Source organism: Egretta garzetta, unplaced genomic scaffold (assembly GCF_000687185.1).
Source record: "Egretta garzetta isolate BGI_Z169 unplaced genomic scaffold, ASM68718v1 scaffold536, whole genome shotgun sequence".
Classification (NCBI taxonomy): Eukaryota; Metazoa; Chordata; class Aves; order Pelecaniformes; family Ardeidae; genus Egretta; species Egretta garzetta.
The window spans coordinates 1,291,284-1,313,894 of NW_009260068.1; the positions used below are offsets into that span (position 1 = coordinate 1,291,284).

Here is a 22,611-nt window from a genome sequence, read left to right on the forward strand (position 1 = left end):
AACAACCCCAGTTCCCTCAGCCGCTCCTCATCAGACTTGTGCTCCAGACCCCTCACCAGCTTTGTGGCTCTCCTCTGGACATGTTCCAGCAATGCAACGTCTTTCTTGTAGTGAGGGGCCCAAAACTGAACACAGTAGTCAAGGTGCAGGCTCACCAATGCTGAGTACAGGGGAAGGATGACTTCCTTGGCTCTGCTGGCCACACTATTCCTTATACAAGCCAGGATGCCATTGGCCTTCTTGGCCACCTGGGCACACTGATGGGTCATATTCAGTCGGCTGTTGGCCAGTACCCCCAAGTCCCTCTCTGCCAAGCAGCTTTCCAGCCACTCTTCAGCCTGTAGCACTGCGTGGGGTTGTTGTGACTGAAGTGCAGGACCCGGCCCTTGGCCTCGTTGAACCTCATACAGTTGACCTGGGCCCATGGATCCAGCCTGGCCAGGTCCCTCTGCAGATCCCTCCTCCTCTCCAGCAGATGAACACTCCCACCCAGCATAGTGTCATCTGCAAACATGCTGAGGACGCACTCAACCCCATCATCCAGGTCATTGATCAAGATGTTAAACAGAACTGGCCCTAACATGGAGCCCTGGGGAACACCACTTCTGACTGTCTGCCAACTGGATTTAACTCCATTTACCACCACCCTTCAGGCCCGGCCATCCAGCCAGTTCTTTACCCAGCAACAGCATGCCATTGGAATGTCAGTCTCATCAAAAAAGGAGGTGGAGAGCCTACATTTGCTGATGGCAGGCCAGCAGGGTGGATGTTTCTGGAGCTATGGGGGTTTTCCACTCTGACATCTGCATTGAAAGACTCCTTTATGTGGGCACAGTATGGAAGTTGCAGCTGTTGGAAGCCAAGAATTTCAACAGAGGATGGCTGTGCAGGATGTAAAAAACACAGAGTAGTAGGTGTACATAGAGAGCGGACCATTCAATGGTTGATTCAGAGAGTAGTTTGGACTGTGGCCTGAAGGTGAGGAATAGCAGGTACTGTTTAAAACCTTGCTTGAGAAGCAGACTACAAGTTCTGCTTTTATTCTCACAGCCCATTTTGCTTGTATGCTGGGAAGGTGATCTAATGGTAGAGCAGAGTTAATTGCCTAGATAAACTAGAGGGGGAAGAAAAGCTGACTGTATTCAAACAGCCTATGTCTGTGTTGCTGCAGCCGACTGGCTTGACAGCCTGATGGATTGAAGGAATGTGTAGGATTTGCTGAAAATGTTTGATTTTTGAATTTCATCTATCCCTTCCCTGGTTTGCTAGCTGTCAGTCAAGCATTACAGGAGCAAATCTTCACTGATACAGCTGTTCTCTGGCATGGTTCATACAGACTGGCTTGGTTCTATAGATAGGCCATTTCCTACTGCTCTTCTGTCCCCAGGACCCTTTCCCAAGAGACTCTCTCAGAGCTACTTAAGACTGGTGTCCTGCCTACACAAGGGCTTTCCTTGTCAACGTTGCTGTTGTAGCCTCAGCTGGCAACAGCTTATTCTAGCAAACTGCGTTATCAGCCAAAACCACAACTCCACAAGGATGTGGCAGTGCTGATTAAACTTTCAGGAAAGGCTTCAGGAGAGGTGCCAGCGTGGACTTCATGCTCCAAGAGACAGATCAGCTGCCTGGCTCTTCTGGGAAGATAATTTCCCTATCTTAGGATGCTCATGGAGGACTCTGGTTTGGATCCTGTCTCAGAAAGTTTGGTTCAGTGGAGGTCTTAAAGATGATGGTTTGCTGTATGACTTAAGAAGATGTATTGGCAGATAAAGGCTCAGGACCTTTTCAGAAAAGAAAGGCTGGCGTGTTAGACTCCATTTTGCATGGAGTAGTTATCGCAATAAGAACAAAAGTTAATTTGCTTTTATCGTGACTCACTCTATTCTTAAGTGTGCTTTTGGGGAGTTTATTCTAGAATAATAGAAATTCTTGTTTCGTGCCAGTACTGTGGAAGGATTTGAGTTCTTTAGCCTTTCCCAATTTATCCTGTACAGTGACTGTTAGTGAACTATTGGACGTTGGTAAGCAGTGAGTTGTCTTTTATTTTGGTAGCATTTAAATTAATTGAAGGAGCACCTACCCTCCCTTCTCTTTGGAAGATGATGCGCTGAGATTGCTGTAAAGCTGGTATTGCTGGGGAGACAGGCACAGACTCTTCTCTGCTCAATTTTACATTACCACATCTGTGTTTTCCAGGAAACTGGTAGGATGAAATATGTGTAGCCTTTTGCTTAGAGCCTGGGAGAGTTCAAAAACCTTGGTTTGGTTTTGTTTTTCTTCCAAGGCAGCCTTTTTTGAATGACTCCTGCAGCTGTAAATGACTGTGTTCGCAATAAACAGGGAGTACCAAAGTACCAGCCTGTACCTGAAGGCTGCTGGCTAATGAGTGGTACCTAACTGTGTGTGAGCCCCGTACCCTGTGATTAGTCCAAAATAAATCACCAGGAATGCAACACAAAGGCAGCTTTGCTTAAGTTACAGACAAGCTAGGATGTTTGCATCAGCTGTTTAAGTCCTTTAGAAAGGGAAATAATTTTGTCAAACCATTTGCTTTGTTGCTTGTGACATGTTAAAGTATCCTTAGAGATTATAATTTCACTGATGTTAATGTGGTCTGAGCTCTGTCTGGTTATAAACCGTTTTACAAGTAAAGCGTAGGAAAGCCATAGCATTGTTTGGCTTATGGATTTATCCTGCTTTTTATTTAACCACCCTATTGCCTGTTGCAGTTCTGTGAGTTGCTCATGGCTTAGACTGAGTGATTTTGAGTATTGAGTCTTGGCCTAGAAACGGGGTCGCTGAAGATGTTTATATTTGAACAGCAAGGGACAGGGGTCCTTTGCTTTGCCAGCGTTGTATTTCCAGCTTGAGGATAAACAACTCTGGTTTTTGTTGTCACGAATCCCCTAGCACTCGAGTTTAGAAGAGTCATTGGTGGAAGAGGGAAATAAAACAGCCTGTTACCTGCTGGAGATAGAAAATAAATCAGTTGAGCTGAAACAAAGAGGCTATTCTTTCTGAGTCCTGCAGCGCTGATGGTAAAGCACATTTCTATCAGTTTAATATAAATCTTTTAGGGGGGAGCGGGGGTGGAATTTAATCCTAGAGGAGGCTATGGTATGCCCTTCCCAATCTTTCTTGCATGTGTAGTTTTTGGGAGAGGGTATGATAATTCACTGAGTGATTTGCTCTGGCGTTCCTGGGCTGGGAGAACTTACTGTGATTATTAGTTTGGGTTTTGGGGTGGGGGAGTGGAAATCTGATTACAGCATGGAAAAGCACACAGTATTCCAAGGAGACTGATCGCTTCTTTGGTTTTGCTTTGCAGTCCTCCATGCTGAACTGTAACGAGTGTTTCATTCGGGGAGAGCCTTGTAGGGCCATCTTCGTAGCCTTAGCACCCCTCTCAATAATTTCCTGAACCGATGTTTTCTTTTCCCTTGTACAGGGCCTATGCAGAAGACTCGTCCTCTGTAAAACACAATCCAAGGACAGAGCCAAGCGAGAAGGTGAAGCACGAGGAGGAGGAGGAGGAGAGCAGCGGCAGTGAGGGTAGAAAGGCTGTTGCATCGGGCGACGAGGAGGCTCAGCCGGAAGGGAAGAAGAAGAAGCGTTCTGGGTTCAGGGACCGTAAGGTACCAAACTTGTGTGTTACACCTGCAGCCGTTGCGCTGCAGTGAAAAAAGGGAGAAAACTTGCAGAACACTTTATTCAGATTGTGGTACAGCACGCATATGGAGTCTGGCTTTTGCTCTGTACTTGTCTTTGTTTTCTAAGGGACCTTGCTGTTTTGGGAAACTACTTTCTTGGCATGATACCTGGAGTTTCTTTAGGTTGAGACTTGTTTATTTGGAGAGCGCAGTACACTGATCCACTGAAATGGAGATCTTCTCCCATCTCCAGCTGGATGCTGGATGTTCAAGAAGCAGCTTGCTGAGAAATCAAGGCTCCTGCCTTGATGGCTCTTAGGATGGTGCGTGCAATGTTGGGAATCGGTGCAAAAGCTTTAAAACCATCTAGGGCATCCAGCATTGGTGTCTCTGAGTCCATCCATTTGCCTGTAAACATACACAGTGTATGTTGGAAGAAGTACAGGATGAGTGTGTAAGGGAGGGTTATAGCAAAGGCGTACTTTAATTTTTCCTTTAATTATTCCGTGTAAGCGTAGTTGTTGAAATACACCCTTGCTCCCTATTCACTGTTAGTCCTGTCTCTCTTGATGCTTATGCCTATTTAATTTTCATGTCAGACACATTTTCAAGAGGAGGAAGGCTCGAGTGATGAACTATATTGTCAGCTTGTGACCTGCCTTCACTGTTGGGCAAGCCTCAGAGCTTTGAGCTCCTCAGAACTGTCTGACAACTAGTTTGGTACTATCTGTAACCACTGTTATTACAAGATGTACGATTTGGTCTGATGGAGAGTCCCGTAACTGAGACTTGGCAGACAGCAGTATTTTACTTTTTTAAACCTGTCTGGGTGTCGGTTTTATTGGGCTGTGTTTGATGATTTAATATCTTTGCAGTGCCAAAGAGGAGAGGAGAGCAGGAGTATATGTTCTTCACAATTCCTTTCTGTATGATTTGCTTCTGATAAATTTTTTTGAAGTCCGTATCCTGGAGGCTGCATCTCATTAGCTGTTAAATTGTGGATGGTCGTATATGGCAGCTTAACAGCTTTTCATAAAAAATTAAGAACTGTTTCATTGGTAGTTGCTGAATCATGTTCTGTTCTTGGTTAGAGTAGGTTATGCAACTTGAAATTTCAGGTGCCTTGTGGTATTTGGGGCTCCAAACTCTCCCTGTTGTGACATGCTGGTGGCAGCTCAGTGAAGTTATGTTGTAAGATACTACACTGAGATATTCAGAATTGTCCAGGAACATGGGTTCTCGGCTTCTGCTAATTTTCCTGGCAACTGGGTGTCAGGTGCTCTGACAGCTTCAGCAAAACTTCAACTCTTGCCAGTACCACTCAAGAAAAGCGGGTTATTTTTTCCAGTGTCAGCAGATGGAGGCAGGTTGCAAAGAGCAAAGAAATGATCCACCTTCATCCACGGTCTTACTTTTAAAAAAGAACATTTGTTGATACAGGAGACGTAATGATTGATTTTTGTCTTACGTGGCTGGTTGCTTCTGGCTAGGGGAGCCAGAGAATGTTTCTTTGCAAGCGAGGACTTTTATTCCAGTTGTTAGGAGAAGTGCCTATGTTGACCAACTCTTTCCTTCCCATACTAGGGAGGGAGGAATGTGGCCACACTTTCCAAATGAGACACGAGCCAAGCGTGGAGGGTGCCCCAGAGGTCCAGTGGGAACTATGTGCAGCCTGGATCCCGTCTCAGTCAGCAGCCTGCCTTCCTCCTACAGTGCTCGACACGGGACCAGCAATTTCAGTGGGGAGAGCACTGTTTAAAATGGATCTCTCAACCTTTTTGCCAACATAAGCCCTTTTCTCTCCACCCTTAAGATGGAATGTACCTTCTGTGACCTGAATGCCAGTGTTGATTTTGCTTTGTTTAATGCAGGATGCAACTGGTAGTCTCCCAGGTGCTGGGTTCAGTGGTAAAGTTCAAGCGGCTCGGTTGTGGGCTTGGTGTTTGATCAGCAGTTGCCCTAGTGAGTCATCTCAGGAGGTATGTTTGAATGTGTCCAGCTCAGATGACAGAAGAAGGTGTGCCCCGGCTCCCGGCTCAAAATCAGGGCTGCTCACAGGATGTGCTGCTCCCCTAATCAGTTGTCTAGCAGCTAGGGAGTTCCTGACTCTTCCGTGTGATTTTAAAAAAATAAACAGCAAAACCCACAGTAAAAACCCTTTCCAACTCGTCCCATAATGAATTGAAAATAGTGTGGGGTTTTCCTTGAGAAAAAAATTAAGCTTAATTGAAAGTGCTTAAGACTTGTTTGTTATCCCAATGTTGCTTTTAATGAAGTTGATGATTAGTGGTGAAATAATAAATTACGCATGACATTGCTATTTTGGGTAGTGATTCAGTGCAGAGGAAGTTGAAATACAAATCACTTGGCATCTGCTGGGGCTGGGCTCGTGTGTGGCTGGTTCCGGGGTATGTGTTGTCTTGCAGCCTATGCAACGTGTAGGTCCTGAGTGCATAAGGGTGGAAAGGAAAAGATTGTTTGAGTGCTCTTATAGTTTGAAGGCTAATGAGTGGTAATACATGGTGGTGGGTGGGCTGATGTTAGTTAATTTGCTAAAAGAGTTTGCATGCAGCATTGGAACTGCTTTATCCAGATCCACTTGCAGTATTTGCTGGATCCTGCAGGTATGCTGCCTTAGGAGTGTTAGTTGTGCTAAGACTTCATTTTAGTGTGCATTACAGTAGGAAACCCAAAGAAAATACATCCTAATTAATTTACCCTGCTAAGATGTGTGCAGTGGAGCTGGACTGCCAGAGTTCCCGTTCTGCCACGCGGTCAGGGAGGCCCTGGTGATGCTCTGGAAGTGAATAGAGATGTTAATTTAGAGCTTTATTTTCATGTCTGCACAGGATTTAATTTTTTTCCTTTTAACTTGAGGCTTAGCATAAACATTGACTGTCTCAGCAGCAGCTTTGCTTTTGTAGAGGAATAGGGATTACTTGCTCATCTTTCTCCTCCAGTACCTACTCTATTAATAAATGCCGAAAAGGGACTCTATATCTTTCTGGAGATTACATGGGGCTGCAGTTCTGGGGGTAGGATGAGAGTTTTTGGCTGGTGTCCACTGCGTTGAGGGCTGGTGCGTACTGGGGGAAGGCAGCTGCCTGGGTGCACGCTCTGCCAGGAAGGTATTTTGGAGTATTTCATAAGTGAGAGGTCGTGGGAGGAGAGACTTGGCTGGGATGATTTTATGTCCAGGTTGTTTAGAAGTAGTGTAAAAAAACCTCACAAATGGTGGTGTGTACACCCGAGTACATGCACACACACGTGCTTTTTAATTCTGCATTTGTGTGGAGAGATCGGGGCGCCCATATTGCTGCCCACTTTGTGTTTAGCACCTGGTCTTGAATAAGTGAGTTGTTCCTGTTTGTAGGGTCTCTTGGCTGTTCCCTTCTTGATCTGGCTACACCTTCAGGCCAGTCTTGAAGTTGAGAGAGATGGGCTGTAGCATATTTGTTAGTTTTTGCCAGCTGATTAGATGATGTTAGCAAAAATGAGGTAATTTTGAGTTCAACTGTGGGCAAAAGGGAAAAGAAGTGTCGCTGCATTTGCTGGCCTCTCACAGGGAAGTTTGAGGAAGTGTCACTATGGTTGCGATGAAAACAGCCTGTGAGATACTAAACGAGCGCTTTAGATTCTACTTTTTTTGTCTAGATCGTGAGTTACTCAAGACTGTTCTTCCTCATAATTTTTCACAAATTTATTTGTCCTGTGGATTGCAGAGTTTGTGTATGTCGTGGCTAATTGCTGAAACTCAAAGGGTTGCAAGTAATTAAAACTAGTGGTAGCTTCCCACGAAACTGTGAGTAGCTGTACATAATCACGTTCCCTTCCGGATCTGAAACTCAAATAGCTTAAGAGATAACACCTATTCCTTATGCTGCAGTGGGCTTAAGAGGGGGCTGCTTTGGGCTTTCATGGAGATGGTAGGTCAGCTTAGCTCTCTTCTCCAGACATGGCAGACAGTGTCAGGAGATGATCATTAAAAATCCTTAACTTCCCATTTTGCTATCTGATACTGCTCTGAGACCTAATGCAACATGAGGCTATGAGCTCGCCGCTTGCTGCACCCTTAGGCCTTATCTTTGCAAGGGCATTCAGCTGCTTTTGTTGGAGGAGGGGAAGCCCCAAACCACTTCCATATTTCTCGTGAAACCACAGAGTGCACGGGGACAAACCTCTGGGTTTGCAGATCTGTGTGGGGTTGTGCTGCAACGCTGAGACACGAGACCTGGTTTTAGCCTGTGTCGTTGTTAGGCTTTTGTGAGCCATGCCACATGGCTTTAGGAGCCGTACATGGCTTTTGAGCAACAGACTGACCCTCCCTGCTCTAGAGTTGCGTGTTCAAAATTGTATCCTCGTGAGGAGCTTTTCATTTTGCAGCGTGCAATGGATAGAAGATGGGATGGCAAATGACCTAGGAAAGGGCCACATAGTAAATGGACGCTTTGCTTTTGTTGCAAGTGATGATCCTTGGTGGACTTGAAGGTGTGGCATGGATCTGAATGGAGACGTGGAAAAATTGCTGTGCCCAAAGTCACTGGCTTGGAAAATCAGGAGTAATGTAAAGTCCCAGGCAGATGAGTGTTTTCACTAGAAAGAAGGCTGTGTTGAAAGGGTGTCACGGATGGAGGGAGCCGTTGGTCTGCGGCGTCTGCTCTGGGCTCCAGTCCTGGGCTTGACCCTGTAGCTGGTTTTAGTTATCTTGCTCAAAGGTAAAAGTACTTCACTATGGGCTTTGGCTTATCAAGTTGGGCGGGGTGTTTATTGTAATGAGGTCAGGTCATGCTACAGGAAGGAGTGAGATACGGGCTTGCAATCACAAGCCAAAAGATTGCTTTGGCATAACCGGCTACCGCCTGCCAGGTGGGAGCTGTAGGCAAAGACGCGTGCAGCTTTGCAGCTAGCTTGAGCTGGGGAAGCATGTGATGTCCTGTGCTGTGGTTCGGCTGACAGATGGAGACTTGTAACTTTGCAGCAGAACAATCGCTCTGATCCAGTGCCCTTATCTTTGGAGGACCCTGTGGACTGAAGCAATAAAAATGGGATGAAGTTTGATTCTCGGTGCAAAGGCTAATAACAAAAGGGAGTAGTGCAGGTGGCTACAGGAAAGAGGGAGCTGGTTGTATTGGTTGACACAAGGACATTTCTGTGTTCCTGGTGGGGTTGATTATAAAACAGCTATGGTGATGTGAAGAAGAATAGGGAGAATGCTTTAGATAATGTCAAAGCCATATCAGTAGGACCTTCTGCCACGTGTTGCTTGTCCCCTGGTTGCCTTTGTGGGAAAGCTGAGCTGGAACAAGTGTAGAGGAGAGAGGCTCTGCTTTCCCTAGCTACTTCACCCAAGCCTGGGTTGGGGGATTAAAAGCCTTTGGCTTGTTTTATCCTAGAAATACGAAAAATCAGAGAGGGTGTTTTCTTTCTGATAAACATCAGGGTGGAGAAGTTGTTCGAGTTAAAGGACAAGGCTGAAACAGGACCAAAGCCATAAATGATCTACAGATGCCTTGGCAGTATCCTTGATCTTGCCTGTTCTCTTCCAGCAGATCGTCGGTTGTCAGTTTTTTTCCCTCCTGTGGCTCTTGGCCAGAAGTACTGAAGGTTTTGAGTACATTATGGGCTGTTAAACATCGTGTATAATGCAGGAATAAAAAGCTGAACTAAGAAGGAAAGTTTTCTGCTGTAACACATGATGAAGTGTTGGTCTTTGTGCCTTTTTCCTCCCTTGTGGCCCTATGTTGTGATTTTTGTTTATGAAAGCTTTCTGTCCTCTTTGATTAATTCTAGCTGTGTGTTGGGGAAAACAGTTCTAGGTACAAAATAATCACTGCTGGCAGAGTTAGCAAGTGGCAGATTGGTGGGGAGAAGAAGATTGAGTAAAGAATGTTTCTGCAGAGTATTGCCAATGTGATAGAAAAGAGGAAAAAATGAGGTTGAGTGACTGAGCAACCAGCTGCAGCTCCAAGTAGTTTTTTCCAAGACTCCTTTGAAAGTAAAGGTCTCTCCCAGCTCTCCAAGACTTTTCTTTTAATTCATTTATTAATCATAAATCAGACCCTTCAACGCTGTGGTTAAAATGTTGAGCTGCTTTAGATTTACCGATGTGATACTAGTGCTTTTTTATGTTCATGTTTAAAAGTGCCTTCAGGGATTTTGCTAATTTTTGTTTTTTTCTCTGCCATGATGAAGAGTCAAAACTTATCAATAGTAAAGATTTCTAGTGTTTGTTCTTAATTCTGGGACATGAGGAGTTGATACTTCCAATATTCCTGGTAGTTCAAAGGCTGAGGATAGGAGGAATTTTGACCCTTTCAGCATTTTTTCTTTCAAGTGTTGTGTGGCTGCACACAACTTTGTTGTCATGTGGCAAAACCTTCAGAGGACTAAGGTGCTAATGTAGGTGTTGGGGGGAGGAACCATGCATGCCTAATGCTGGCTAAATTTCATTTCCAGGTGATGGAATACGAGAACAGGATCAGAGCCTACTCCACGCCGGACAAAATCTTCAGATACTTCGCCACTTTGAAAGTAATAAACGAGCATGGTGAATCAGAGGTTTTTATGACACCGCAGGATTTCGTGAGATCAATAACACCTAATGAAAAACAGCCAGAAAGTAAGTGATATGTGTGTCGTAATTGGAGAAACCAATACAGCAAAGGGAAATAAACTCTCTGGTCTCTACTCACCTGATGCTTGTATTTCCCATCAAACAGTTATGTTGTTGGGTATTGTCTTTCTCATTATGTTGAGAGGTATGGCACAAAAGGGAGGTTGCTGTCTGATTAGGGTGCTGCCACAGTCAAAAAAAGTGGTGTTCTCAATCCACGCGTTACGGCAATGCGTGGAAGGACAATGGAGATACAATGAATACAGGAGTGGGGCAGAAAGGTACCAGTGCAGCCGTGCAGGAGGCATGCTCATCTCTCCAGCAGAGCCTGCAACGTGTCCATGCCAGCTTGAACCCGGCTGACTGGCAGTGGTGTGGTGATGCCAAATACCGGTGATCATTCAGATTTAGAAGTGTTGGTCATGGTATAGAATCATAGAATGTTTTTGGTTGGAAGGGACCCCTAGAGGTCACCCAGTCCAACCCCCCTGCAGGAGCAGGGACACCTTTAACCACATCAGGTTGCTCAGAGCCCTGGCCCACCTGGCTTTGAATGTTTCCAGGGTTGGGGCCTCCACTACCTCCCTGGGCAGCCCCTTCCAGTTTTTCACCACCCTCATTGTAAAGAATTTCTTCCTTATATCTGGTCTAAACCTACCCTGTTTTAGTTTAAAACCATTACTCTCTATCCTGTCATGGTATGCTGCTTAGGAGCTTCGAACCCAGGATTGCTAGGGCTAGAAAGCGCCTCCTGAGGCTGGCTATTCCATCTCCACGCTCCAAACCAGAAATAAGCCTGATCCTTTCCATGTTGCCTGAAGTGCTATTACAGCATGGTAGATCTTTTTGGTGTGAGCCCTTGAAGAGCAGATGAGGTGACTTTCTTGAGTATTTACTAGTAAAAGATTACCTTCAACTGAAACGTTTTAAGAACTGCTCATTATCCGTCAAAAGGAAGATGCTTTGACAAGGAAAAACTTACCAATAAAGGGGTCCAGGCAGCCCCATGTGCCTGGCTGAGCTCTGAGGCTGCTGGCCAGGGTGGAACTTGCCTCTGCTGGCTTCAAATTCCTTGCGGATTGCAGGGAAACACATCAGCTGTGGTACCTGTGGGGGTTTGGCAGGCAACAGGCAGGAGAGCACATGCTGTGTTTTCTGGTCTGGAAAGCTGTGTCCTGAGCATTTGCTAAGAGGTTGGGTTTTGTGCGGTAGCAGGAGGATTTTGCCTGTCTTCTGCTTTGGAGGAGATTTGTGTTTTGGGTGAGATGTGGGAAATTGAGTTTCTTGGTCTCCCACAGTATATCTTAAAGAATCAAACAGATTTTTGTCAAATTAAAACTCTTCTTCCCTCTGTGGGCATTACTGAAGAACCTCAGCCTCCACATGTTAACTTTTTGAGTGTGGGGTTTATGTACAGACTGTGAAACTGTGACAGCTGCTAAATAAATACTATGTACACTTATGCTTAGAAAACAACAATATGAAGTGTGTGCAGAAGGGAAGAAAAAATAATCCTGACATTAGGGTTAAAAGCATGTTGGTGAATTGATACTTAGGTTTTCATCAAATCCTGAAGATGGCTGTAGCTTTCATGTAAATGACATGGTTCAATCTTCAGTGAAGAAGTTGTTTGAGCAATAAACAGAAGATAATGTTCGTAGATGCTGAAATTGTGTGTTACCATCTTATCTGTCTAAAGCTCTGTGAACTGGTTATCTGAAAAGCAGTAGCACCTGGCTGAGTGTGAGTCTTCCCATGTAAGTAATTTTTTTTTTTTTTGTCAGCCAGCTTAAAAATAGAAAACATCCCATGTTTAATCTCAACACATTTGATTCTCTTTTACTTCTTCTGTGCAATATATGTACTTGGTGCATTTGAAAGTATGCACAGAAGATGGGTGGAAGAGTGCTCAGAAAGCACCTACCTTGAAGAGAAGCGAAGGTGACTAATGGGAAATAATTTGTCAGTCTTAGCCTCTAACTTTCTGCTGTATCTATTACTATCTTGGCTAGGTGAGTGGCTTTAGTGGCCCGGTGAAGCCTGTTATGTCTTTAAGTGCCTGCAAATGGTGCCAGTCAGTGACACAGAGCAGCCTATAAGGGAAGAAAATTGCCTTAGTGATACATACAGGTGCACATGCTGTGTTTTCTGGTCTGGAAAGCTGTGTCCTGAGCATTTGCTAAGAGGTTGGGTTTTGTGCGGTAGCAGGAGGATTTTGCCTGTCTTCTGCTTTGGAGGAGATTTGTGTTTTGGGTGAGATGTGGGAAATTGAGTTTCTTGGTCTCCCACAGTATATCTTAAAGAATCAAACAGATTTTTGTCAAATTAAAACTCTTCTTCCCTCTGTGGGCATTACTGAAGAACCTCAGCCTCCACATGTTAACTTTTTGAGTGTGGGGTTTATGTACAGACTGTGAAACTGTGACAGCTGCTAAATAAATACTATGTACACTTATGCTTAGAAAACAACAATATGAAGTGTGTGCAGAAGGGAAGAAAAAATAATCCTGACATTAGGGTTAAAAGCATGTTGGTGAATTGATACTTAGGTTTTCATCAAATCCTGAAGATGGCTGTAGCTTTCACGTAAATGACATGGTTCCATCTTCAGTGAAGAAGTTGTTTGAGCAATAAACAGAAGATAATGTTCGTAGATGCTGAAATTGTGTGTTACCATCTTATCTGTCTAAAGCTCTGTGAACTGGTTATCTGAAAAGCAGTAGCACCTGGCTGAGTGTGAGTCTTCCCATGTAAGTATTTTTTTTTTTTTGTCAGCCAGCTTAAAAATAGAAAACATCCCATGTTTAATCTCAACACATTTGATTCTCTTTTACTTCTTCTGTGCAATATATGTACTTGGTGCATTTGAAAGTATGCACAGAAGATGGGTGGAAGAGTGCTCAGAAAGCACCTACCTTGAAGAGAAGCGAAGGTGACTAATGGGAAATAATTTGTCAGTCTTAGCCTCTAACTTTCTGCTGTATCTATTACTATCTTGGCTAGGTGAGTGGCTTTAGTGGCCCGGTGAAGCCTGTTATGTCTTTAAGTGCCTGCAAATGGTGCCAGTCAGTGACACAGAGCAGCCTATAAGGGAAGAAAATTGCCTTAGTGATACATACAGGTGTTCTTGGAAAGTGGAATGAGATGGAAATTGAGCTTTGGCTGCTCATCAGCAGGCAAAGCAGGAACATGGGCATCTTACTTTTTGCTGGACTGAAAATCTGTCTTGAGGACCGTTACCATCATGGACTTGCTTCTAGACAAAGCTGCTGCTGTTAGGATGGTTGTTCCTTACGAGTGCTGTACATCATGACAATCGTGGTAAATGTTTTTTTAGTACATAATGAGCAGTAGAAGAGGAAAACACTTGGCTTGGTAACTACATCTGCCACTTCCCTCAGGACTCTGGGATGCAGCTTGTCGGGTCCCATAGACTTATGTATGTTCAGGTTCCTCAGGTGGTCACAAGCCTGATCTTCTCTTACAGTGTGAGGGACTTTGCTCCCCCAGTCCCCATCCTGTAGTCCATCTGCTCGAGAGGTGTGGGAAGAGAGGTTGCCAGTGAAGACTGAGGCAAAGAAGTTGTTGAGTACCTCAGCCTTCTCCTCCTCTGTTGTTACCAGTTTGCCAGTCTTGCTCATCACTGGGGATACACTTTCTTTGACCTTCCTTTTCTGGCTGACATAGTCAAAGCAGCCATAACCTTGCTCCCAAATGTCTTAAAAGCTGGTAGTAAAAGAAAAAAAAAAAAAAAGATAGGTCTGATTTTAAAACCAGAAGTTAAAGACAAAGACTGCTACCTGCTGGCCAGTTTATTTATGTCTGTTTGGTACTTCTGACTCATAGGATAATCTAGATTATAGATTAGTAGGGAAATGCCGGGGCTGATTTCTCCCTTAGTCACAACTCTGGTGTGCCCTCCACTCAGAACTGGAGCATCCTGCCTTTTTCCCGGGGTGGTTCCTCCTTTGGGTAGTGACGTAGCACCTAGCGCTCCGTGGAAATCTCCTTCAGGCAGTGATGTAGCCAGCTGTAATCATATTGGTTAGATAGGTTAATGCTAAAACTGAATTGGGGATTACTTTCTGCAGTCCCACTGACCTCAAGGTTCTCCATGAGTAGTATTTGTTGACAGGTTTGTGCGGCAAAGCAATCGCTTTCTGGTCCTGTGAATTAATATGGTTCTGCGTAAGCAGTCCAAGACACGAGCAGGGCAGGGGATGCTCTAAATGCTCAAGATCGTGATTTCAGTGAGTAACTTGTTAATGTGTCTGCTATTTTATGAGAGAAAATACTGTGGAATATATGTGATAGGGAGTAATGAGGTATCTAAGACCCTTTTGTATTTATTTTTAAACCACTAATCCACTGTGAGGTATCATATGCCTGACTCATTGTTATGGATCAGGTGGGGAAAAGTTTGATTTATTGTCAGTAAAGCATCAACTGAATTCTAGACTGCATTTTGCTAGATTGGGGAAAATGAATGCCAATTCATTAGCTCCTGTAGATTGCTTTCTCTTAATAGTTCAGTAAAACTTTCAGCTGTATCTTTCCCAAGTAGGCAAGCTGTGCTTCAGGTATAACACACTCTTGCTGAGCTTGCAAGTGTCTGCCAGAATAAGCCAAAGAATGGCATTAAACTTGGAAGCGGTTTTAAAAAAATAAATAAATTTCTTTATATGCTATCTGGAAAGTCCAAGCGCCAGCAGAAGCGTGGGCAGTGATACCTGCTCCCTGCAGGCCTGTGTTGTTTCTTCCTCCCACCTCCTCTGGTACCCAGGAGGAAGCTTGTCTCCAAGGCTGGATGAGCAGGGATGGTGGCTTGGTTCCCCAGCCCAAAACCAGCTGAAAACCTCTCAGCCTCTGGTGGGAAGGGTAAGGGTTTGCAAAAAAACAGGTTTAGATGTTGCAGATCTTTGAAGACAGCATGGGCTTTTGCTGAAAAAGGTGTATGAAGCCATGACACTTCACAGGAGCCATAGCCATGCCTGGTGCTTGCAGGTTGTTGCTGCCACCTTCTCCGTAGTCCTACAGAGCTGATGGCCTACATGAATGTTCCCAAGTGCACAGACCCACTTGGTGGTGGCCTGCCAAGTCATTCTCCCTTTCCTAGCCTCTGAGTTCCCTCCATTTCCCCAAATTTCTCTGTTTCCATTCTTCATTGATTGTTTTCCTGGGGAAAGTGAGTACTCTGGGGCATCCTGGACTAAAAAGGGGCTGGGGCAGACTAAGCCAGTACCAGGGTGTTTTTGAACCTTTGTAGTAAGGATTAAAAGAAGTGAGGGGGGAAAAAAAAAAAAAAAGCCACAGCATGCTGTAACAAAGACAGATTATATCCAAAGCAGTCTTGCTCTTCAATCCCACTTTTAACCTCTCTGGTTAACCCAAACTCCTACTGCATGAAAGATGCCTTTCAAGATCCACCACGCTCTGCAGCAGCTCGAATATCTGAAGTCTTGGAAATGCCCTGGGAGGTTGGTGGTTTTTTGGTGGTGGGTTTGTTTTTTTTTTTTTTGTCTGCAAGAAACTGGGAACATGCTGTCAAAACTCAGCCAAAAGCAGCAGCTGTGCCCCTGCAGCCTCTGCGCACAGGATGGTGTCGGAGGAGAGGAGCTGTGAAGGATGGAGCTGATGCCTGCTGATTTGATCAGACCGTATAGCTTGGTTCTCAGTTTTTAAATGTTAGTTTGTTTTTGTTTTTTATGTCTGGACTTCATGAGCAGCTGAGCACCAGCTGGGTTCTGGGTTGTTGCAATGCTTGAGTGATTATTTGTTATTTTGAGCTAAGTGTGTAAAATATGCATCTGATCTTCTGTAGAACTAGCAGCCATGAGCTGTGACAAGCACTCACCTGGTCTGGCTGGGAGGAGGAGGAGGACTCCCTAGGCTTGTACAGATCCCTAAAATGTTCGACTGGGGTATTTGAGACCCAGAAGGAAACTAGAGGTGCTGAACTCGCCGTCTGGTTTTTGATGGGGACTTGTTTCTGTGTTCTCCCCCAAATACATCTGCTGGAGGGGTCTTCAGGGAAAGGGTGTGAGTAAGAAGGGGAGGTAACTTGGTGGTTATCTTCCAGAACCAGGAGGGTGAATAGATGTGGGGTTTTTTTTCTGTGAAAATGTCATTCCTGAGCAAGGATTACCTTTGAGCCTGTCGTGCCTGATATGAGAACCCATGAACCTCTAGCCGAGGAGGAGCAAGCGAGAAGTGCATGCTTATGCGATAGTCATCAGAACAAATAATTAGGGCTTCCAGTATAGATGGCAGGCTGGTGTGGCTGATCTTTTGTGTTATGAATGCACATCTCGTAGAGACTGACTTGCCTGTTGGAGGAGAGGGAGATGGATGAGAGCAAAGCAGTTCCTTGGACAAAATAATTCTGGACTTTAACACAACAAATTGTTGCCCCCTGAGAAATCTCGGGCAGCTTACTGTTTGCTTGCAGATTACATTTTAAATTCAGGGGAAAATACTCATACAAAAATCAGAAGCTGGGTTACAGCTCTGGAGGGGAAAACTTGGTCCAGCGTTTTCTCCTCCCGTAATGTAGCATGTTGCATGCATAGTTAGCAGGCTCTTCAGTCTTGGTAATTAGCCCTTTTGCTCATCTACTTGCAAGGAAAAGAGTCCATGTTACATATCAAGCAATGGGAAAGGAAAAGCAGGTAACGAATAAATGTTACCCAATAATGTGGAAAAAACCTGACATGAATAGAAAGACTGAAAAGAGTTGAAAAGGTTTTTCCATCTATGGAAAACTGCTGGCATCCCAGAGGAAGTCATGATGGTTTATAATTGATCTCAGCTCACAGTTGAGATTATTCTTGGCATAATATAATCATTTGTCTGGAAGCTCGTTTGTTAAATATTTTTTAAAACTGCAATCTATAATCTGCTGCACATGGATTTTTATTTTTTTTTACAAGATAACATGAAGAGCTTAGCAATTGTTTAGGTATTTATCAAGTGTGGTGATTACCTGCCTTTGAGTGAATCTGTGGCATGTATGTTTTCGCTTAATCAATAGAAATACAATAAGCACTTGACTTTAGATTTTATTAGAGATGAACAAGAGTAACAGCAGGTTATTTTGTGATTTTTTTTTTCCTTTACATAAATAATTCCTTCTCCATTAAGATGTCCTCCCCAGCCCCAAAAGAAAGATGTAAATGCAGAAAATATGGCTCTGCTGTTGAACACGCTCTTTTCCCCATTGTGGCAGGCAGTGACCATAAGTCATTTTGATTTATTTTGAAACATTTTTATTTTTAGAGTGCTACGAAAGTACCATCACATGAATAAGAGTGGGGGCCTTTATTCTTAGTATTGATAAGTGGTGTCAGTCTGGTCTGATCTAACACTTACAGCGATGCTGCTTGCTTAGCTACTCCACGGCAGTGCTGCTGTTCCTTTTGGTCCCCTGATGGTACTTTAGGTGGTATCAGAATTTGTAGGAGTAACACATACTGGTGCTTAAACATTACAAGCAAGCTGGCTATGGCAAGCAAATTTGGAAATCGTTAACAGGTCACTGTTGGCGCTGCTGAAGGCAAGCGGCTGGTGCAGGACCCGTGGCTGGGTGAGCAAAAGGGGCTTCAGTAATCCAGATGTGTAGTGAACAGTGAGGTGTTGTGCAGTGTTTCACGCAAATAAAAGACGTATTCTGGGGCAGGTCATGATGAAGGCTCTGGGTTTGTTTGAGCAGAAACAAGCACTGAAGCCCAGCTGCTCTGGGTGGTCACTGTGCAATCTGGAGTAGCCGTGGCGCACGTTGTGCTGCCTTCAGTCCCGGGGAGGCTTCAAAAACTGCTGAAACGATTTCTGGATTTCATTACTGTCTCTCTTGAAGGAAATCCTTTAATCCATTTCTGGGAGAACGGTATTTCAGCCCCTGCTTTTCAGTGAAAGGTAGAAAAGCTCTTTTTTGCTATTAAACATGCCAATTAGCTTGTGTTCCTGCAGCTCGTCAGCAATAGCCCAGCCAGGGGATATTTGTTTTATGAGTGTATCACTTACAGACCATCCTGCAGTAGCTTTAACTTAGCATGCTGTCTTTTGAATAACAGAGATATAATAACTGGCATTCTTTCCTTTCCTTGTTCGGCTGTGATTGTCCGCATTCGTGCAGTGTTGCCACCAGCTCTCCGGCCTACGCAAACGCTGAATTCCTATTGTAACGTCTTGGAGGAAAAGCTTTCTGGGGTTTTTTATGTAATGTAAAGAAAGAAGAAAGCATCAGGCAACAGTCCCTCTTTTTTCTTGGTTGCCTTTTGTCAACTTTCAAGATTAAAGACTTGTGGAAAAACACATAGCTAAGTTCCATGAAAAAGAAAATAAACTCTATTGGAAAAAGGAAAATGTATTGAGTAAAACTGTACGCCTTGAACATATAAATGCTCTTTATCGGCTTTTGAATTGGCTTACTGTGTCGGGAGCTATGGTAAGGGGAATTTCATAGAGGGACTTAAGCGTGCAGCTTAGTTAATGCAGCAGAGCAGAGGGGATATCGTTGTGCATGGCTGGGGGAGAGGGTGAGCGTAAAACGCTGGTGTGAACAGGTATGCTTGTGCTTGCAGTAGGTAACACTGACTTCCAGGGCGTGCTGATACAGTGACATGAAAAAAGGCAGCAGCAGAAGTGACAAATTTGTGTGCTGCATTTTCATACAAATGTCTCTCCCTGATCTCTGAGAAAAATCTATAACCAAGGTTATATATTTGCTTCTCGTCAGATGTGATTGTGTCGAAGGAGGCTGACATGATACAGGTAACGATAACTACATTTCTGTAACCGCTACGGTGCTGTGAGCAGTTTCTTCAGCAAATAATGAAATGCTTGGAGATTTTAAGCTTGACAATCATAGAATCGGTTTAGATTGGAAAAGACCTTTAAGATCATCAAGTCCAACCAAACAGACCTGGCAGCTTCTACACCTGGCACGAGGGTTTGGATGCAGTTACAGAAAAGCTATGTGTATGTCAAAGTCCATCACTGTCCCACACAGGAACAGTTTCAGGTTACCCAGATGTTTTGTTTTCCTGTGTCTTTATGTCATGTGCCATAGCCATTGAGGAAATGCGTGGAAACAAACGTCTCCGTGCTTAGGTGAATGAGGCTGGACCAAACCCCAGTCCGGAGGCAAATTACCCTGTGTTCAAAACTCCTGATTTCACCAGCATATTCTTCTTTTGTTGACTCCATCACCGTTGTAATCTATTGCTGTTAACTCTTGTGCTTTTTAGTCCCCTCCTGTCATACCCCAGTTCCCCTCCTCTTTTCCCTACCTCATGTTACATCTGTAGACAGCACAAAATTTATATTATTAGCTTTTTCCTTTAGCATAGGTACTGGTATTCTGCCTTTTTAGGCGTCATTTGGTTGGTTTTAATAACTTTTCTATATGTACATACAGACTCATATATATAAAATTATTAATTATGTGATATATATAGATATATATTCTATATATTTAGAAATAGATATGCTATTTCTTTTTTTTTATAAATAAAAGAAAACAGTTGTTATTTCATCTTTTCTTGCTGTTCAGCTGCACGAGCATCCATTCATTTTGGGTCGTCATTGAAACCCATTTGCTTTCCCAATAGTAGTGTCCAGTTGAGGGGGGGGGAGTTGCCATTAGGATACATTTTCACTTGCTATATTTAACCTGTGTCCTTTTTTAGCTTTCCGTGAGTACGTGTGTAATGTTGGGCTGTCAGGGCTATGTCTTACAGCACAATTTCCTGGCTCGAGAGCAGGAGGTGTGCTTGAGAAATGACTTCATTACGAGACACGCTAAGCTCAGCTTAGTGGTCAGCATCCAGATGGATGGTCAGGGGTGAGCTCCTACCAGATAACATGTTTCTGGTAAAATAAGCACACTTACTAAATGAATCCTGCCTCTAAACGTGACCATACTTACTGTGCTGCATTTGTACCCACAACTTTGAGGAGGGCAAAATTCTTCAGAAGGCGATGAAAGTCTGAAAATGTGTATGAATATGCAATTCTCACTCTATTGTCAGGCACACAAAATATTGAGAAGGTGCTTTCTGGCTTGAATGTTCACAAATCCAGAAAGCCCTCTGACAGTTGCCTCGACCTTTGAAATTGGTGATGGAGGGGTTTTAGCTGCTTTGGTTCAGAAAGGTTGAGGGGGTTCATCCCGGAGCGATGAATAATTCCATTTTCTGCAGCGTAACCATTATGAACCTTTCCATTAGACAGGGAAGGGTTTTATTATCCTCCTTCACAAGCAGGTGACGCAGCAGGCGTGGGAGAGGTTTATTTTGATTTTTTCTGTCTTTTTTCCAATTTAAATTGAAATGAGGATGTGATAATTATCATAAACAGTGGCAGAAAATGCATGGGACGTAGCTCTGCTGAGGGCTTTTATTCTTCACAGAACCGAAAATCGGCCCATGCTCTTCCTGAATTACTAGAAACGCTCGGTTTGAGTTCTGCTTAATCTCCTCTCAGGATGCATCTTCCCAACTTTGGATTGCAAAGCTCAGATAATTAATCTTCCTGAATATTTTTGTCATCTTGCTTATATGTGCATTCATCAGTGTACATATAGGCTGCCAGGCCTTGCGGATTAGATTGAGAGCTCTGTACCTTAACTCTGCAGATGCTAGGAATTTTTTTTCCCCCCCGCTCTTCAGGATAGAAAAAACATTTTGTGATGGTACGAGAGATTGAATTTACTAGTATAAAAAGCCCCTCTCCCTGGCGTTCTCCAAAATAACCTTCAAGCTAAAGCACTTAACCTTTTTATGAATGCAGCTACAACTTACCCCCTTTAAAACCTATTTACGAGCAACTCTATACTAAAATTTGAACAAGTTTGGGATTTTTTTGGGAATATCCCAATTAATTATGGGAACGATTCTTTGTTTTTCCGCTTGTGAACCATTCAGGTGTTGTTAGAAACAAAGTAAGAGTTTTATGAACATGCATGGACCTGGGGCATCACGGGCGAAAGGTCTGCCTGGTAATAGTATAGAAATCTTCTGGTTTGGGATGGGTGTTCCAGGCTCTTGAGAGATGCTGAGAGCTGGGCTCCTATTGTCCCTACTAGAAGGAGTTTTTCTTCTCTGATGCTACGAGTTTGTTGTCTTTCATGATCAAAATACAAAGTACAAATGCACGAAGGCAAAAATTTTCCTTCTCTGTCCTTATACGTTCCACTGATGTTATTCAGATGGTGCATTTTACTTTGTAATCCCCACTCAAACAGAAAACCCAAGAAATGCTTGCTTTTATACTCTTAAGAGCCTTTTTTTGAAGTATCTTTTTTTTTTTTTTTTCTCTTTCAGACCTGGGCCTGGATCAGTTTATAGTGAAACGCTATGATGGGAAGGTGAGCACATTAGACTATTAAGTGAATATTACTTAATGGCTTTTTTAACCTAGAGTCCTTTAATTATTACCTGCATGTGGGTGTAAGTTAAATGAAGTATTTGAATTATTCTCTTCTGAGCCTTTTGCTGTTCAGTAGCATTGCAGTACGTTTTATGTAATGACAGTGAATGAGAGAAATACTTCTTTTTTTAAAGGTGTGTTAATGTTTACAGACAAAATATATTACCTCTTGTTGTATAGTGGTAGGCCAGGAGATTATAGGTTGTAATCACGTTTCCTTGCTGCTTCTTTATGACTGTGAGAGCTCGATGAGCTACGCCGTTTTGGGGAAAACTCACTTGACCTTTCCCTTCCAGACTCATCTCCAGATTCCTAAAGGAAGGAAACACTCTGTGTTCTTATCTGCATCCCAAGCATGTATTTCCTCTGCCCCCCTCCATCAAACACCCTTACTCTGTTCCCCTTTTGAACCCTAGGTCTTTCCTACAGCAGGACATGACTGTTCTGGATGTTTGTGCTGTCACGATATGTGTTGGTAAAATGTTGAGCACGCTCTGATCTAGTTTTGTCTGCCTCAGTGGAACCGTGCAGCATCCTCCCTGTTGTTACACAAACCAGAGACCCAATTAACCACACCATAAATCCAACTGGTATGAAGGAGTATGGTAAAGGCTGCTCTGGCCCTGGGACTAGCAGCTTGTATTGACTTCTTGATGCATATTTTCTATTGTATCACCGTGGGCAGATAATGGTACTCCAGCTTTTAGCAATATTTTCATTTCAACCTGCATCATCTGAAAGTAAAGCTTCTGTTTTCTCCAAACGGAAGTCAGCGTCTGATCCCTTCATTGCAGAGTGATGTAGTGTCAGGCATTTCCAGAAAGCCTGGACACTGGAAAAAATGCATTTAAAGCTTTATGTAAACACAGTGTGGGCTGTACATGTGCTGTTCCCTGTCTTGTTTTGTGTTTAGTAGGGAAA

At 43.7% G+C, this 22,611-nt stretch overlaps 1 protein-coding gene across 4 annotated transcripts in view; it reads left to right on the plus strand.

Annotated features, from left to right (window-relative positions):
* MICU1 (mitochondrial calcium uptake 1) overlaps positions 1–22,611 on the plus strand; it is a 108,278-nt gene that overhangs the window by 22,887 nt on the left and 62,780 nt on the right. For all 4 annotated transcript variants that reach the window (XM_035896645.1, XM_035896647.1, XM_035896648.1 and 1 more), the window contains 3 exons: positions 3,449–3,635; positions 10,107–10,269; positions 21,585–21,628. In XM_035896645.1, the coding sequence (XP_035752538.1) occupies positions 3,449–3,635; positions 10,107–10,269; positions 21,585–21,628 (394 nt within the window). The remainder of the gene's footprint in view (positions 1–3,448; positions 3,636–10,106; positions 10,270–21,584; positions 21,629–22,611) is intronic.